General features: G+C 42.7%; 2 protein-coding genes across 6 annotated transcripts in view; both read left to right on the forward strand.

Annotated features, from left to right (window-relative positions):
* Window positions 1–9,257, forward strand: part of Sos2 (SOS Ras/Rho guanine nucleotide exchange factor 2) — a 103,215-nt gene extending 93,958 nt beyond the window's left edge. For all 5 annotated transcript variants that reach the window (XM_075948230.1, XM_075948226.1, XM_075948227.1 and 2 more), the window contains 5 exons: window positions 293–409; window positions 2,701–2,962; window positions 3,911–3,952; window positions 6,220–6,329; window positions 7,394–9,257. In XM_075948230.1, the coding sequence (XP_075804345.1) occupies window positions 293–409; window positions 2,701–2,962; window positions 3,911–3,952; window positions 6,220–6,329; window positions 7,394–7,903 (1,041 nt within the window). In that variant the 3' untranslated portion in view covers window positions 7,904–9,257. The remainder of the gene's footprint in view (window positions 1–292; window positions 410–2,700; window positions 2,963–3,910; window positions 3,953–6,219; window positions 6,330–7,393) is intronic.
* Window positions 9,258–9,985: 728 nt separating this feature from the next.
* Window positions 9,986–17,311, forward strand: Vcpkmt (valosin containing protein lysine methyltransferase). Its single transcript, XM_075948014.1, has 6 exons — window positions 9,986–10,281; window positions 10,357–10,467; window positions 10,637–10,706; window positions 12,054–12,173; window positions 13,098–13,202; window positions 16,171–17,311. Exons 1-6 carry the CDS (start codon window positions 10,016–10,018, stop codon window positions 16,183–16,185), a joined length of 687 nt encoding a protein of 228 aa, XP_075804129.1. The 5' UTR covers window positions 9,986–10,015; the 3' UTR covers window positions 16,186–17,311.
* Window positions 17,312–17,824: the final 513 nt, after the last annotated feature.

Here is a 17,824-nt window from a genome sequence, read left to right on the forward strand (position 1 = left end):
AATTCTGTTGGTAGATGAGTGCTGGTAATCTGGTTGTTACAGTGAGAAGGGCGTAAGGAGCAAGTGATGCTAATGACTAAGCCGAGAATCTGTTCATATTAATAAACTATGAGGCTAGGATGTGACGTCCTCAGAAACTGTACAGTCTCAATTGTCAGTAGAGAGTAGAATGAGCAATCTTTCGGAACGGCTCAAATACTGTGATGTCTTCATTTGTTTTAGTGTTAACATTAAGAGGATCTTATTTTAGTAAGACCAAAGTATATACATATATTTATGTGTTTAATTCTAGAGATTCTTTGAAAACCTTAACCCCATGGGAATTTTATCTGAAAAAGAGTTTACAGATTATTTGTTCAACAAATCACAAGAAATTGAACCCCGAAACTGCAAACAACCGCCTCGATTTGTAAGTTCGTTATGATTATGAGAATTTTTTTTTCTGTTTTTAAAATAACAACCCGCTCTCTTAAAATGGTTATATAATCAATAGTTGCTTTGTTGCTTTACTTTACAGTACTATTCTATTTCTAAAATTAGTATACAGGGTGGGGATGGGACTCAGATGAGTGCTTGCCTCTCATACTTGAGACCATTTTGATAGAAACTTGTTTTTTTTTTCTTTTTAAAATAGTACTGGATGTAGAAACTAGGTCCACACACATGCAAAGAAGCCTTCCTTTTAATGTCACTTATCTACCCATTTTTTAACCTCCTGATTTTAGAGGAAAGTTATAAAAAAGTGAGCCCCCCCAAAAAAAGAAAAGAAGGAAAGTGAGGCCCAAAAGCAAGTAACTGGATGGGATAATGAAAAGGCAGGGAAAGCAACAGATGGTGGTGGTGGTGCACATCCTTAATCCTAGCACTCAGGAGGCAGAGGCAGTCTCTGATAGTTCGAGGCCAGGCTGGTCTATAGGTTGAGTTCCAGGACAGCTGGGGCTGCACAGCGATACCCAGTTTAGGAGGAAAAAAAAGAAAAAGAAGGCCAGCCAGCGGGTAACAGATATATCATGACACCTCGCTTGACTGTGGCTCCAGCCATTACGGTCCTGTGGTTACACTAGAGTACTTTCTTTTACTAGAATTTGCTGCTGCAATTCACAGATGCTCTAGAGGTTTGCGTTGACAACAGCAAGAGTAGAAAAAGCCAATTCTCAGTAGGCAAAAGTAAAACAAGGTGTGGAACGAAATAAAAGCAATCAGAACAGTGTTTCTCACCCTTCCTGATGCTGGCGACCCCCAAACATAAAATTGTTTTCATTGCTTCTTCATAACTGCAATTTTGCTACTGTTAGGAATTATAATGTAAATATCTGTGTTTTCTGATGGTCTTAGGTGACCCCTGTGAAAGGGTTTTGAGCCCCCTCGAGGGGTTGCAACCCACAGGTTGAGAACAACCGCTGTAAATCCTTATCGGATTCCCTTAGTGTAAGAAGAGCCAGGCATCCTCAGCCATGTGCACAGGTCCTCTTTTATTTACTGAGTACCCAGAAGGTTCTCTGAAAAGCTCAGGACAAAGCACTGGGAAGGTAATGCCTCTGTCCTCGGGGGATGCAGGCAGCAGCTGGGGCTCAGGGCTGCCTTGGGCCTCTTCAGACTTTCACTTTCCTGTTGCAGTTTGCGACACCTACAGACTGCACAGGCACCTGTACACACGCACAATATGATAAAAATGAATGCTTTTAAAAAACTCATGCTCAGTAAGGGTTTTTTAGGGCCACATGGTAAGTAGTTGACACAGCTGAGATTTTACTCAATTTTTCTGACTAGGTTCCCACTATCAGGGTTTCAGAAGCAAGCAAGCTGGAGTAGGAACAGTGATACTGCACTTTCCTGAAGTGGTTAAAGTTCTGGTGTAGGGATTGACTGTTCATTAGCTTAAGATCAGAAGGGAAAATTATCTTCTTTTAAAAAACTGAAGCATACTAGGGACTGGATAGATCACTCAGTAGTTAATGCCACTGTTTGCTCATACAGAGGATCTGAGTTCAATTCCCAGCACCTACATGGCAGCTCACAACTACCTGTAACTTCAGTTTCAGAGAATCTGATGCCTTCTTCTGGCCTCCACAGGCATCAGGCATGTACATGTTATACATACATACATGCAGGCAAAATGCCCATTTATATAAAATAAAAATTAAAAATAAATTACATATAGCATATTATGTCACATAAATTATGTTACCTGATAGATGTTTGTGAAATTTACATATAGATGGTGTGAAAGAGAAATTTAGGATCAAGTATTTAGGAGCAAAAAAGTTGTTTGACAATTTTCAAGAATTTTATCTCTAAAAATATGTTTTAAAAAGGTCTGCTGGGCTGGAGAGATGGCTCAGAGGTTAAGAGCACTGACTGTTCTTCCAGAGGTCCTTAGTTCAATTCCCAGCAACCGCATGGTGGCTCAGAGCCATCTGTAATGAGATCTGGTGCCCTCTTCTGGCCAGAAAGCATACAGACAGACAGAACACTATATACATAATAAGTAAATAAATCTTTAAAAAAAAAAAGATCTGCTTATGGAGCACATGATAAACAATCTAATCAAGTCTGGAAAATACTATAAAAATACCATGAGCTACCCTTGAATATTGTGGCTTTTATCACACCCTTTAAAGAGTATGCGTCACAGATAGCTGTAAGTATAAACAATGACATGCAAATGGGTGCTATTTTAACTGTACTTACTTCTCTTAGCCTAGGAAATCAACCTTTTCCTTAAAATCTCCTGGAATCAGGCCTAACACAGGCCGACATGGCTCTACCTCAGGCACATTACGAGGTCACCCAACGCCTTTGGAAAGAGAACCATACAAGATAAGCTTTAGTAGGATCACTGAGACCGAGCTCGAATCAACAGTGTCAGCACCCACCTCTCCAAACACACCATCCACTCCACCCGTGTCTGCTTCTTCAGACCACAGCGTGTTTCTAGACGTTGATCTCAATAGTTCCTGTGGTGAGTGTCTAACACAAACCTCTTGGCAAGAGGAGGACTTTGTGTCTTAAGTCGGTCATTTCTTCTTTCCAACTTGGGAGCTGTAGAAGCCACGATACCCGTGTGTGCTGCTTGGTTTTAATTGTCACCATGATGTGACAGTCACCTGGGAAATCATCCTGAGGAAGTGTCTGCATACCGCATTTCACAGCTGCCAGGGCTCCGCTGGGGTATGCTGTCTCCTAGAGAAACATGAGAGAGAGTTGAACCCAAGCTGCATATAATCACCGCTCCCTGTTCCTGATGGTGGACTGTAGCTGAGCTGTACACTAACACAAGCCCTTCTCCTCAGAGTTGCTTCTGTCAGGGTGTGTGTCCCACTGACAGGAAATAAAACAAAGACACCGTGTTGATATGAAAAGTGGCATCTAAGTGTAAAAATGGTGCTAAATATAGGAGCAAAGCATCATTGTGCGTTGTCTGTGGGTTTTCTAATTCATTGGTTAACAAAAATTTTTTAAATTTTTTTTGGAGTAATGGATGATAAAATAAGGGCATAAATTCTGTAAAAAAAATTAAAAAGGTTTATAATAGAGAATTCACTTAGTCTGCAAAAGGGAAACCGTTCCAGGCACGAGTATTAAGTCCGTGTGACAAACTGGCATGTCAGAAGATGCTGATAGAGTCTTGTGTTAACTCGTACAGTGCATTTTACTTTTGGTTGGGAATGATGGTATTATGGCAGGGTCTTTGTACACAGCCCTGTCTGTCCTCACTATATAGACCAGGCTGGCCTCATGCTCACTGTATAGACCAGGCTGGCTTTATATTTACAGAGATCCACCTGTTTCTGTGTCCCAAATGCTGGGATTAAAGGCATGAACTTGTGCATCTTTTAAATGAAAACATCTAAAAAGAAGATTATCCATGTTAGCTTTCTTTTAAAATGAATTTTTCTCTTTCTACTAGGCAGCAATACCATCTTTGCTCCAGTCCTCTTGCCGCAATCAAGTAAGTCAGATAGGCTGGGTACAATGAAATGACGGTCACGGTCATAAGCTGGTTGACTGGAGATGTGTTTCCATATTTGGGGGCTAGCAACATTTAAAGAATAAAGAACTGTTTTTCTTTCACCCTTCCCTCTGCCCTCCTCACCACTCCCCAGGCTTCACAGATGGTAGGACAACTGCAGTACTGAGCTGCAGCCCCAGACCTGAGAAAATCTTATAAACAGTCTGAGTTACTTACAACTTTGTGCCATTAAATTTCATTAATTTTTGTTTTAATCATTTTTACCTGTGTTTTAGAGACTGTCTGAACTTTAACAAATTACTCCCCACCTTCAGACTTCTTAGGAATAAAATTAAGTAACTACAGAGAACACCGACCATGTTTCTTGGCCTGAGATGTAGAGTAAGTCCATCTCAGTTACCTGACCTCTGCCACTTCTAATTCTGCCTCAGAGAAAAGTCCATTGTCAGTTCTTCTTGTCTGTGGGTTACCTCTCTGCAGCTAGCCAACCACAGAAGAGTACGTGTAATCTCCTAAGTGTTTTGCTGCATATATTTTTTGAACATTTATCAAAATGATATATGAGAAGAATGTCAGAGGCAGATAGTGCCACCAGACACTTAAAATGACCTTACAGCAGTTCCCTGTCTCTTGTCCTCCTGCCTCATTTTCAGGAGGCACGCACATTCATGATGTTGTTCTCTTTGGGACCCTTACTTTTAGAATTAGGCAATGAGAGGGACACTCTCCCTTGTCTGTGTCATATTTGGGCCACCGCTAAGTCATGTGTAATGTGCTTGATTACACTGCCTTTGTGGTCTCCTGTTTCCAGTTGTGCTGTTCTTCAGCAGCTATTGCGTAATCCTCCCATGTCCTGTCGTAGCAGTTTTCCATGAAGTCAGGCCCCTTAGGAAACTGAAAGTGTCCTTCTTGGTGTCTCTGAGGCAGTGGGTACATTATAGGCTCCACTAACTGAAGCTTCAGTTCCTGTCTTTATTGAAGCTTATTTAGGTTTCTCTTGCTCTATGGTGGAAATGTCCTTACTCTGTGTATTAGCTACACACGTATAGCACTGGCCCTAGCTCTGCCATATGGTCCCTGAGCAAGCTGACTTTCCAGAGAAAAGACTCCAGGTCAGGTGCACAGTGAAGCTGCTGCATGTGGCAGAGAAGAGAAAAGTCTCCTTTTTAAAACAATCATAAAAGCCTGTCTTCAAGGCTAGAAATGTTTCTCAGTGTTCAGTGCAAATACACAAAGCCCAGTAAAAGCCATAACTTTCTAAATCAGAGAGAAATATCAGTACGTTTCTCTTGCATCTTACTCATTTTTCATTGTTCTAATGCTTTGGCAATGCTATATTGGTGTTTATTCATTATTTATATTTGTGATAGTTTAATTTTTTAAATAATCCATCCGATGTGCACACCTTACTGTGATTGCTTGAAATATAGTGGAGTACATTAGTAATATTTATATTACAAACTGTAATTTAGGATTGCTTGCTTATGCATAATACCTAGATCTCCTTTGCGTTGGAAGTAGTTTCTGCTTAGCATGGAATTCCTCTGGGAGCCAGTGCACCACCACGTGTGTGCACACGTTCTCAGGTGGTTTGTTGTTGTTGTTTTGTTTTACTAGTTTTTTTGAGACAGGGTTTCTCTGTGTAACATCCCTGGTTGTCCTGGAACAACTTCTGTAGTTGGCTGGCCTCGAACTCACAGAGATCCATCTGCCTCTGTCTCCTTAGTGCTTAGATTAAATGTATACACCACCACTGCCTGACTTTTGTTTTGAATTTTTAAAATGCTTTTAGAGAAGGCCTTCTGTTTTGTTTTAAAGGTGGCTGATCGCCAAACCTCGGGCCTCATGCGCACTAGGCAAGCATTCTACCACTGAACTATATCCTCAATTTTATTTTCTTTTAATATACGTTTTATTTTAAAACAGTCACTGAATTGCCTAGGCTGGCCTTGAACTTCATGACCCTGCTCCCTTAGTACTTCAAGTAGCTGTGATTACAGGCCTGCACCACCAGGACCAGTTTAGAATTTGATTATTAATCTTAATAATGTGCCTTCATCTAAGTATTAAATGCCAGTTGCTATGGTAGATGCTAGGGTTACAAACACATGCTCATGGTGTCCTCTAGTGCTTAGATGAACAGACAAACAGCTGTGTGAGAATAACCCACTTGACAAACATGGTAACTGAGTGGAGTTTTGTCCTGTAACTGCACTGTGATTGTAAGCCAGTCTCCTCTCCCCCAGAGACCTTCTTCAGCTCATGTGGAAGCATACACAAGCTGAGTGAAGAGCCACTGATTCCTCCTCCACTTCCTCCTCGGAAAAAAGTTGATCATGATGCTTCAAATTCCAAGGTAGTTATTCAAACCTGGATTTGCCTCAACTTACGCAGAGTTGTTGATCTGCAAAATCGCTTGTTTTTAGAGTATTTTTACAGTATGTCAATCATAATTTAGCCACACTCTACAGAGTTTCAACATTTAGATTGTCATAGTTGAAAAATAGCTTAAGTAATTGTTTAATAAAGTTTTTAAAAACTTTTTTTAAAAGTGTGAAAATTCAGATAATCAGAAGTGCATTGTCTTCCATGTGGTGTTGGAATTCTATTTTAAAGAACCGGAGAACTTTAGACCAGTGCTTCTCAAATGCACAGGCATGTCAGAATCACCTGGAAGACGTCTTACAAGTAGTTCTTGAGCTCCAGGCTGTAAGGCTGCAACTGGGCCTGGGAATGGGCTATGCTAAGCCAGCCCTTACTGGGATGCTGTTGGTCCCTGGGTACCACTCTGAGATCTACTGCTTTAAGTGCCATGGGGAAAATTAAAAGTAGAAGCTAGATATTAAAGGCTGTTGATGCCATGTCCTTTCATGCCTATAAAACTGTATTATTTTGGGGCTGGAGAGATGGCTCAGTGGTTAAGAGCACTGTCTGCTCTTCCAGAGGTCCTGAGTTCAATTCCCAGCAACCACATGGTGGCTCCAAACCATCTGTAATGAGATCTGGCGCCCTCCTCTGGCGTGTGGGTATACATGGAGGCAGAAAGTTGTATACATAATAAATAAATAAATCTAAAAACAAAAATAAATAAATAAATAAAAAAATAATAATAAAAAAAACTGTATTATTTTTATTGGCCTATTGCCATAAATAAGCTTTATAAATTTCTAAAATGTTGGAAACAAAGCAAGATGATATGGGGCTCTGTGTTTTTAGGTTTCAGTGAAACATCTTATATCCGAATGTTAAACTGAGCCCAGAGTTAAACTGAGAGTAATTTAGTCAGGAAGGTGATAGTTAAACCACATTCATTTAATTTGGCCTCTAGATTTAACATGACACAGAAAAAAATTTCGGTCTTTTAAAATTATCTTATGTATTTTTCCAGAGACTAGACACGTGCCTTTTTGTTTTGTTTAGGGAACTATGAAATCTGATGATGACCCCCCTGCTATTCCACCAAGACAGCCGCCCCCTCCAAAGGTAAAGCCGAGAGTTCCTGTTCCCGTGGCTACTTTTGATGGGCCTGTGCACAGTCCTCCTCCACCCCCTCCGAGAGAGCCTCTTCCTGATACCCCCCCACCAGTTCCTCTTCGGCCGCCAGAACACTTTATAAACTGCCCGTTTAACCTTCAGCCACCTCCGCTGGGACATCCCCACAGAGACCCAGACTGGCTCAGAGACGCTAGTTCGAGTCCGAGTTCGCCAAGCACTCCTCCCAGCACGCCCTCCCCACGAGTGCCGCGCAGAAGCCATTTGCTCAGTTCCAGCCACGGCGCTCTTGTGCATCCTCCAGCTCCTCCTGTTCCACCACGGCAGAACTCAAGCCCTCACCTACCAAAACTGCCACCAAAGACTTACAAACGGGAGCTTTCACACCCACCGTTGTACAGACTGCCTTTGCTCGAAAATGCAGAAACTCCTCAATGACCTTAGCTGTGTGTAGTCATTGACACTGGAATAGTATTTGTAAAGGTTTTAATTTATTCAGAAGAGGCATAGTATTTTAGTACTTTCTACAAATAAAGCTCTTACAAAATGCTACTGATCAAATAAGCTTCTAGGAATTAGAAAAATCATCAGGCATGGTGGCACACACCATTAATCCCAGCACTCTTGAAGCAGAGGCAGATGGATTTCTGAGTTTAAGGCCAGCTTGGTCTATAGAGCGAGTACCAAGACAGTCATGGCTACACATAGAAACCCTGTCTCAAGAAAGCAAAACCAAGAAAAGAATTCTAAACATTAAAATGCAAAAGCCCTTCATCGTAACCCTCAGGTGATCAGTAGCCTTGCCTCGTCTCAGCTCCTCAGTGCTGCCCAAAGGCCAGTATAATGAATTTCTGTTTGCACTGTAGACTCCGCTAACATATGGCTTAAATGATACTGCACTGAAAGGGGGTAGTGTTCTCTAGGAATTACTCACATCGGAGTAATAGGTACCTTTTTAAGGCAATGAATTTCCACAGATACAGAGATGTACTATGATGTTACTGGGTTTTCAGCCCTCTTTGACCATCTTCAAGGTTTTAACTTGGTTTTACATCTAGTGAATAACACCTACTGTTCTTAAACTCTTGATGCCATGTCTTAATGCCAGTATTTGCTGCTGAAGACAAAAACAGAAACTAGAATGGAAACAATAGAATGCACTGTTTATTATTTTGTTAAAATTATAAACAATTCTACATAACCCAAGTACCGAAGAAAAGGGGATGCATCTCGCTAAGATGCACCTTTAGTTTTGCAGTGTATGATGTCTTTAGCTAATGATTTGCCTCTTGTTTGGGAAAACAAAGTTAATATGCCATGTATGTACAGTTTATTTATATTGTATATATTTAAAGATAATGCTAATAACCTATATAAATTTAAGTGACTTGAGGCCTATAATACAATCTGCTATTTTACTAATTTGTAAGTCAAGAGCAAAAGTTTCTTATGGCATAGGAACCAACTGCCAACTGCCTTGTCTTCAAAACCTAGTAACTTTCTTTAATCTTGTGTTAATTGAAATTTTTTAAAAGTTTTTCCAGATTGGTAATATTTAAACAGAAAATACTTAAAGCTTTATTAAAATTTTTAATCAGACAGAGGATAAAGCTTTTGTCATTGGACGCCCTCGTTCAGCGTGCTCAAAGCACGTTGTGCTGAGAGCGCAGTAGCAGCAGTGTAAAGTAGCCCAAAGCCACGCTCTTTATCCACCGGTCTGTGGCCTTCTACTGTGCTTTGTATCAGAGTTCTTAACAAAATTAATAAATCACCTCAGTCTTAATTTTTAAAAGATCTGCGATATCGTTTTTCATCACAAAGAACAAAAGGAAGCTGGGTACAGAGGTGCACACCTTGTAATCCGAGTATTTGAAAGGTTGAGACCGAGGGATCTCGATTTCAAGGACAGACTCAACTACATAATGAGTTTGAAGCTTACTTGGGATTCAGGAGACCAACCTCAAAACAAAACAAAACCTACAAAGCTGAAAAAACAAAGTCTAGAAGAATCTCTCATCTGCCTGCCTATTTACCACGTGTGTATTTGTGTAGTGTGCATACCACAGATCCAGTGTGAAAGGCCAACCTGCCGGAGGCAGTTCTTTACTGAGTCCTGGAACTCAGGTCCTTGGTCTTGCTGGCCATCTTTTGGCCCCAGGGGGACGTAAATATTATAGGGTTAAGTTTTCTTTACCATTGAAAGCAAGTAGCAAGTTCCCAGGCAATCTTTTTCGTGCATTCAATATGAAAAAAGTAGATGTACAGTAGGAAACTTCTTGAACATAACAATTTTTGATAGGACCTGGGAAGCTGCCTAGATCTATATCCTACAGCTTTGTGTGAGCCAAGAAAAAGCACTGGCATTTGCTTTGTTTCGCTAAGTGCTGGTCTCAGTCACGACGAGCCAGGCCACTCCCAGCTAGGTTCTGCTAGCTCCTGCTGCTTCCGGGCTTCGAGACCCGCGCAGGCGCAATGAAACAGCCTGCCGCTGGGCGGCGCGGGCCTTGCGTGGCCGTGACGTCACAGCGTACGCAGCCGCTAGTGGCAGCAATGGCGGCCGCCGTGGACCCGGAGGTGGAGGACCCGCTGTGGAGCTTTGTGCGGGTTCTGGAGAAGCGGGACGGGACGGTGCTTCGACTGCAGCAGTACGGCTCGGGAGGCGTAGGTTGCGTTGTGTGGGACGCCGCCATCGTCCTTTCCAAATACCTGGAGACGCCGGGGTTCTCTGGCGACGGGGCCCACGCGCTGAGTCGCCGCTCGGTGCTGGAGCTGGGCTCGGGCACCGGGGCCGTGGGGCTTATGGCCGCGACCCTCGGGTAAGAGCTGGCGGGAAGGCGTCAGGTCACCGGCGCGCAGCCTTGCGCCTGTACCCAATCGAGGTTGTTTTTCAGGGCAGATGTTGTAGTCACTGATCTTGAGGAGCTGCAGGACCTGCTGAAAATGAATATTAATATGAACAAGCATCTGGTGACCGGCTCTGTTCAAGCCAAGGTACTGAAATGGTTTGTATGGCCTTTCAGCTTGTTATAAGATAACCGCTTTCATCTGCTTTCCATTGCATTTTGCCCAACTCGTTGTTAATATGTGGGAAACTTTCTGCTTCTCGCTTTTGAAATGAATACTGCAAATTGTTAAAGCATCGGTTAAAGACATACGTTTGACGTTTTTAAGGGGGGAAGAACTAGAAGACGTGACTTCGCCGGATTACATATTGATGGCTGACTGCATATACTATGAAGAGGTGAGTGTCGAGTGCGCTGGCTACTTCGTGTGTCAGGAAGCCCGCATTCCTTCCCATTGTAACGCCTCTGCGTGTGGGGTGTTTGCAGTAAAGACAGTCATCAGGCTCCACATGTATGTACAATTCAGGATAAACATACAGGCCTGTGAGTAGTGCTTGAGAAAACTTACGTGCTTTCTATTCTAATTTTAAAAGGGTTTTCCCATTTGGATATATCTTGAAAAATTGAAATTCCTCCCTCCCTTCTCTCTTTCCTTTTCTTTCTCACTGATTACTAACCATGATGTTGAAAATTAAGATGCAAGTCAGACGTGATGGCTCACACCTGGATTCCAGAACCTGGGCGGCCCAGGCAGGATGACTGGCAGGCCTGCTAGGCCAGCATAGACCAGAGTGAGGACCCCCCCCAAAAAAAATTAGTTAATTTTCAGTGGCAAGAGTTATTACACTTGTGGAGTGAGTTTTCTTTACATATCAATTTATACAGTGTTGGGAAATATTTATTTTTAAATTAATGACTGTTCAGCCAACTGATTGGGTTCAGATTAGGTCAGGAGGCTGGAGAGATGGCTCAGCAATTAAGAGCACATACTGTTCTCTCAGAGGACCCCAGTTCAATTCCCAGCACCCACATCAGGCCAACTCCAGGGGGATCCCATCCCTCTGACCTCTGCAGGCACTAACACCTGTGCACATTCCCATACACAGAAACATACATGCACATAGTTAAAATAATAAAAATAAATTTTTTTTTTTTTTTTTTTTTTTTTTTTTGGTTTTTCGAGGCAGGGTTTCTCTGTAGTTTTGGAGCCTGCCCTGGAACTAGCTCTTGTAGACCAGGCTGGTCTCGAACTCACAGAGATCCGCCTGCCTCCGCCTCCCGAGTGCTGGGATTAAAGGCGTGCGCCACCACCGCCCGGCTAATAAATCTTAAACCGTTAGGATCAGGCTTACTTTTTGTAGAATATATTGTTGATTGTTTAAATACCCTAACTTCGGTTAAACGAAATTAGACTTTTAAGATTTGAGTCTAACCAGGTGATACATGACTCCTGTAGTGCTGGCACTTGAGAGATTGGAAGAGGGGTCACTGCCAGCCTAGTCTACATAACACACCCCAGTTCACGACAGACAAAAGAGACACAGGCAAATCTGCTCGTGTTTCTGTGGAAACGAGATCTATCTGTCTGTCTGTCTGACTATTGTTGGAGGGGATAGAACTCAGTATAACCAGTCTAGTTGTAGAATGCTGCTTTGTTGTATCAACTCAGAATGGTTTGGTTATAGGGCAGTTGACCTCTTCACCTCCTGACCCCTTCGTATAATAGGAAATTCTTTTCTCTACAGTCCTTGGAACCATTGCTGAAAACATTAAAAGATCTCAGTGGATCTGAAACTTGTATTATATGTTGTTATGAACAACGTACAATGGGGAAAAATCCAGAAATTGAGAAAAAATACTTTGAGGTGAGTACTGTGTGTGGCAGTCACCCTGTGGGGGAGCTTTATGTGGTTGCCCTGGCGAGTTCATTGGGCAAAGCTTTCTCAATAAGAACCCAAGGAGAAGATCCTCCACAGCCCTCCTGCACAGCGCCCACCATTCCCTGACCTTCCCAGTCCTGAGTTTTTTCTGATCTCACTAGTCCATATGTTCCATAGAGCGGTGTCAGGGACCGGTGATGACAAACCTGTCTTTTCTGAGACAGCTTTCAGCGCCGGTCAGCACAGGGCCGGCTTTGTAAGATCCTCAGTGATGCGTTTTAAAGAACACGTGGTAGAAATGCGTGGGCGGCGAATCTTACTTCTGTGTTCTCTTGTTGTTATTACTCATTTTACCTCGTTAATGACTTTCAGGTTTTGGCTGTTCTTCGTTTATTTTTAAAGTTTTAAGAGGCGTGCCTGTCTTGCCCATATCTCTCCTTCACTCTCCCCCAGTAGTGACCTAGACCCTTTCATGGGCACAAATTCACCTCTTTAAAAACTGGCTTGTTTTGGAGCTCTCTGTATCGTCCTGGAATTTTGCCTGGCGAAAGAACTGCTTTGGCGTAATGACAAAGCAAGTATGTGAGTCCCTCAGATAACATATGCTAAAATGAGATCCATGTTTTGCATGAATATAAGAAAATGTTACTGAACTTTTGAAATTATGTATAATTAAAGTAATTTGTGTTTAATTAAAACATCCAGTGCACGTATATCAAGATCTCAGCTCATGTATTTCCATCCAAATAACTCTTCCAACATAAAGATACAGAACGTTTCCAGGCTTGAGAAGGTTTCCACGTTTCCCTTACCAGTCAGCCATTCTCCAGAGGTGACTGTCATCCAATTTCATTATCATAAGGCTGTCCGGATTACTGAGTGTAACATTTGTGTCCTTGAAATTTACAGCTCCTTCAACTAGACTTTGACTTTGAGGAAGTTCCTTTGGACAAACACGATGAGGAATACCGAAGTGAAGACATTCATATTATATACATCAAAAAGAAGCAACCGGTATGTGTGTTTACAGTTGTTCGTGCCTGTCTGTGGGCTAAGGTGTTGTCAGCTCTTCACCTCCACACATTGAGTGTAACACCCCCTCGGTACAGTTTGCGCCCCTGTACTGTATGCGAGTCGGTAAAGGGCCTGGAGATTGAAAGAACACACAAAGAGACCTGGGTCATTCGAAAGGAGATCAGCTGAATGTCCTTTATTCAACCTTAGGGAAATCCTTCCGTACCTAGCTGCTGCACAAGGATTTCCGCCCAGGCAGGTGGGAAATTACCATGTCAAAGATGGAGTCAACAATGCCCTACAGCTAATCACCAGGTCGGGCAGAGGGAGCACAGGAACAAACAGAATGTTTTAGCTGACTGACCAGAAACTGTCCTCAAGATGCACCCCAGGAACAAGGGTAGACCCGGGCCCTACAAGTGAGATAGCAGTGGTGACTGACTGGCTCCAGGCACCGACACAGGATTTCCATCTCTTACCTGTCTTGCCTTGGGTTCTTGGACACAACCCAGAACTCAGGAAATGGAAGGCTGTGCAGTTGGAGGCCAGACTGGGCTGCATAATGGGGCCCGATTTCAAAAAAATATATAAGGCCAGCTTTGTTTCTGCTATGCCCTCGGTAATAGGCAAGCTGTCTGCCACTGATAAATCCCCAGCTTGGTGGGCTCTTTTTTTTAAAAAAATATTTATTATGTATACAATATCCTGTCTGTGTGTATCTCTGTAGACCAGAAGAGGGCACCAGACCTCATTACAGATGGTTGTGAGCCACCATGTGGTTGCTGGGAATTGAACTCAGGACCTTTGGAAGGGCTGGCAATGCTCTTAACCACTGAGCAATCTCTCCAGCCCTTGGTGGGCTCTTTAAAGGCCTTTTCAGCTATAAATTGAATGGCTGTGTAACTGAGCGTGTCCCTCAGCGGTTACTTTAAAACAATGAAATACCGAGAAGTTTATCCTGACCCGCTTCAGCCGTGGGTTTGATTGTCCTTACTTGTTGACCTGTGAGCATGCTGCAGGCCAGGGCGAGAATGTGACAAAGGGGACCTGTTCACCTCTGGCTGAGGATGAGAGGAGAAGGGGAGGAACAGGTCCACAGAGCATCCTCAAGGACTTGCCCGGAAGACCTGGCCTTTTTTGTCCAGGTGCCTCGTGCTAGGGGCCAAGCCTTTGACACACAGGCTTTTGGGGGGGGGGGGGGCATTTCCCAAACTGGCACTAAACATAACCTCAGACAGATGACTAGCTCTCTGTAGCTTCCTCTTGTCTCCGACTTTTTAAAAAGCTAAAGCTAGTTGTAACTTTTAAGCTTCAGCCATCTTCCTTTTCCTTTTGGCACTGATCTGTGAAAGTATCTCCAACTAAATGGGACTTTATATATGTCTCCATTTGGGCCTTTCTCCTGCCTCTGTTGTACCTGCCAGCCAAGCCTGTCGAGGGGAGAATGGTGGTGTTTCCGCCTTGTATGCCAGTTTGTAGCTGTGATTGCCCTAAGGCAAAGACCTCAGTTTGACTGATGAGGCTAAAATATAGTAAACTGCACTTCTGATGAATTTGCAGTGGTTGAGTTTGTTTGCCATGTTTTCTGAGGGTAAGGATTCTAGCCATAGAGTTTTAGGGACCAGAAGTGGGTGTTAAAACTCAGTCTAAGGAAAGGAAGGTGAGAGGGTTATTATTATAGTTCAGATTGGTTGGTGTTGATGTGAAATGTGTTAAAAAGGCAAAGGAAATACATTTTGTGCCTTAAGGGTTTACAGTATTTGCTAAAGCTGTTGTACTGGTTTAAAAGTAGATTTTTTGAGGCATAAATATTTTTATGTTTCTGAATATAAAGAGTTGTTTTGATTTTGCAAAGACCTATTTCCCTTTCATATTGATATTCTCATTTTATACATTTACCCTCTTCAAAGCGTACATCTTGGTGTTTTTAGTATGTTCAGAGTTCTATAAGCACCGCTTTCTATTTTTAAGTGTTTTCATCACACAGAAATGCCCCTAGCCCTCCCTCGGTGCTGACCATCTTGTGTGCTTTTGTGTCTGGCTCCCTTCATTCAGCAAGTGTGTTCCTCTGTGTGCCCTGCTGTGGCTTAGACTCTTTCTATGTCACATCCTTGCATGTGGCTCTGGTCATCTGATTCACCCGTTCATTCGTCAGCTGGTGACTCCCTCGTTTGCCTCTGTGAGGAGGATGCGGCTGGGAACACTCTTCTGTGTGTTTTCCGGGTCCTGGGTCTGTGTGAATCTAGAGGCTGCATAGGTGTGGTGAAGAGCGCTCTTCCGTCTTTACATTTCCACCATTGCTGTGCACGGGCTCCCCCGCCACATCCTCACCAGCGCTTGCTCCTGCCTATCATGTGACTGTAGCCATTGAAGATGTGGAGAAGGAACTCATGCAGTTTTTATTTCCTTTCTCTTAATGATTGGTGATATTCAGTACCTTCTGTGTCACTAGAGAAATATTTACCCATTTTCAAAGTGAGTTGTCTTAAATATTCTAAGTCTCCTTTGCCTATTGATACCAGATGTGTGATTTGAAAATAGTTTCTCCTATTGTGTGGGTGTCTGAAATTTTTTGGTAGTGTAGTTTTTGCAGGAGAAAGGTTTTTTTTTTTGCTTGTTTTTTTTTTAATTTTTTTTATTTTTATTGAGCTCTACATTTTTCTCTGTTCCCCTCCCTGCCTCTCCCCTCCCCTTTTCAACCCTCTCCCAAAGTCCCTATGCTCCCAATTTACCCAGGAGATTTTGTCTTTTAGTAGAAAGGTTTTTGATTTTAATAGCATTTCTACATCTGCTTTCTGTTGATTGCTTTAGATAGCAATAAAGAACCATCTCTAAACATTGTACACGAATGCACTTCACTTGAATTGCACTTAGCCACTACTGGGTGTATCATAGAGTATAAAATACCTAATAAATAGTTGGTGATGTGAAATTAATGTTTAAACCCCCTTCCCCCTTTTCCTTATAGAAACTGCCATCATGAAACCCTTTTCCGTCTTAGCCCTGCCCCTGACACCCTGGGTGAGGCCCAGATGTGAATGGAGCATGTGCAGACAGCATGGAAATTGCACTACAGTTTCTCCAGCATGTCCTTGGATGACGACCACCGCGGGCTGCCCCAGTGTGAAACGCCTGCCTGCCCTGGGCTGAAATCTAGCTTAGGTTACTTGGCTCAGCACCGGGTCTGCTTAAAAGAAACAGTGGGATGGATCACTCAAATAAAAATACATTTCAGGTTAGCCTCACGCATGGTTGATTCGGTACGTTTTCAAGAAACTAGAGATAAGTCGCTCCAGTTCCTAATACCTGCTACTCTATAGCAGTGTTCTGAGGACTGGTCATGGTGGCGCACACCTTTAATCCTAGCACTGGGGAGGCAGAGGCAGGCACTCTGTATTCCAGACCAGCCTGGTACACAGAGCCAGTTCCAGGAATAATGAGACCCTGTCTCAAGAAAGAAAGAAACTAGAGCTAAGTCAACTCAGTTAGTAATCATAATTGTAATTGTCTCTTACTGTATAATAATGCTTAACTTAGAAGCAGTAAATTTCAATTTGTGTTTGAAGTAAATCCCAAAGACAGTCACACTTTACATAGTTGTGCAGTAATGGTTCTTTTTCTTCTGTCTTTAATACTTACATGTTCTTTTAAAAGAAACTGCAAATATTATTTTGCTTCTTTACTGGCTAGTGTTTTCTTTTCCTCCATCACAGGTAGGTGAGTGGTTTTGAGAGTTAAGGGCACTGCGGTGAGTCTAAGACAGATGCTGTCTCTGAAGGAAGGCGTGAGCAGAGAGCCAGTGCAGGCTTCTGTGCTCACATGGTTCAGCAGTCTCTCGTATATACCGTCCAAGAAAATCAGTATTAAGACATGTTTATACGAAACTGATTTTTTTTTGAGTAACTAAAACTTAGTTCAGTGTACATTTATCAAATGCTTTTTGCTGGTTGTCTCATTTTTGTTCCAATCTGCTCACATAGACTAATCTGTCAATGACTTGAACAACACTACCAGTTCCAAAAAGTAGTAACCAGATGGAATTCTGGAATTTTCAGTCATTGGTGCTAGATGGCACATTTCATGTGTTGGAATAAACATCATGTTTGAAACCTTGTGACTCTGAATGTTTCCAAAATGGCTTTGAAGAGATGAACATTTTCAGCGAACAACTGCCTTCCAGAAAGCAATAGCAGCTCCGTTTAGAGACATTGAGACAAGACTCAGAGCTCAGAACCATGCTTTATTTGGGAACTTAGCTTGCTTACTGTAACATTTTCAAAATACTGTGTCCATATGGGCCTCCTCTTGAAGCAGTTTGCCCTAGGCAGTGAGTAGAAAGGCTCAATGTGTGATGCTTTGGAGGTAACAGCTTACACTTTGCAGCTTGCTCAATAACGCGGAATTCATACGTGAGCATAGGCCTTAGATGCCCTCGGATTCTGACCCCCCTTCCCACCCCGCTCCACTTTCTCTTTCTTCTCCTTGGAACTCTATGTATGTAGTCCAGCTGGCTTAGCACACAAGGAGCAATTTAGTGCCAATTTTTTGGAAACCACACCCTTTTTGCCTGTGCTCCCTGCTAACTAGGCCCACTCCCTAACCAGTCCTCCGGGATCACTGCC

Source organism: Microtus pennsylvanicus, chromosome 14, assembly GCF_037038515.1.
Source record: "Microtus pennsylvanicus isolate mMicPen1 chromosome 14, mMicPen1.hap1, whole genome shotgun sequence".
Classification (NCBI taxonomy): domain Eukaryota; kingdom Metazoa; phylum Chordata; class Mammalia; order Rodentia; family Cricetidae; genus Microtus; species Microtus pennsylvanicus.

What these genes read in the sequence shown, in the direction of transcription:
- Vcpkmt (XM_075948014.1), top strand. Translation starts at nt 10,016, where the DNA reads ATGGCGGCCGCCGTGGACCCGGAGGTGGAGGACCCGCTGTGGAGCTTT. An exon ending in ACTGCATATACTATGAAGAG is followed by an intron (nt 10,707 to 12,053) that starts GTGAGTGTCGAG and finishes TTTTCTCTACAG; the next exon opens with TCCTTGGAACCATTGCTGAA. An exon ending in TTGAGAAAAAATACTTTGAG is followed by an intron (nt 12,174 to 13,097) that starts GTGAGTACTGTG and finishes TGAAATTTACAG; the next exon opens with CTCCTTCAACTAGACTTTGA.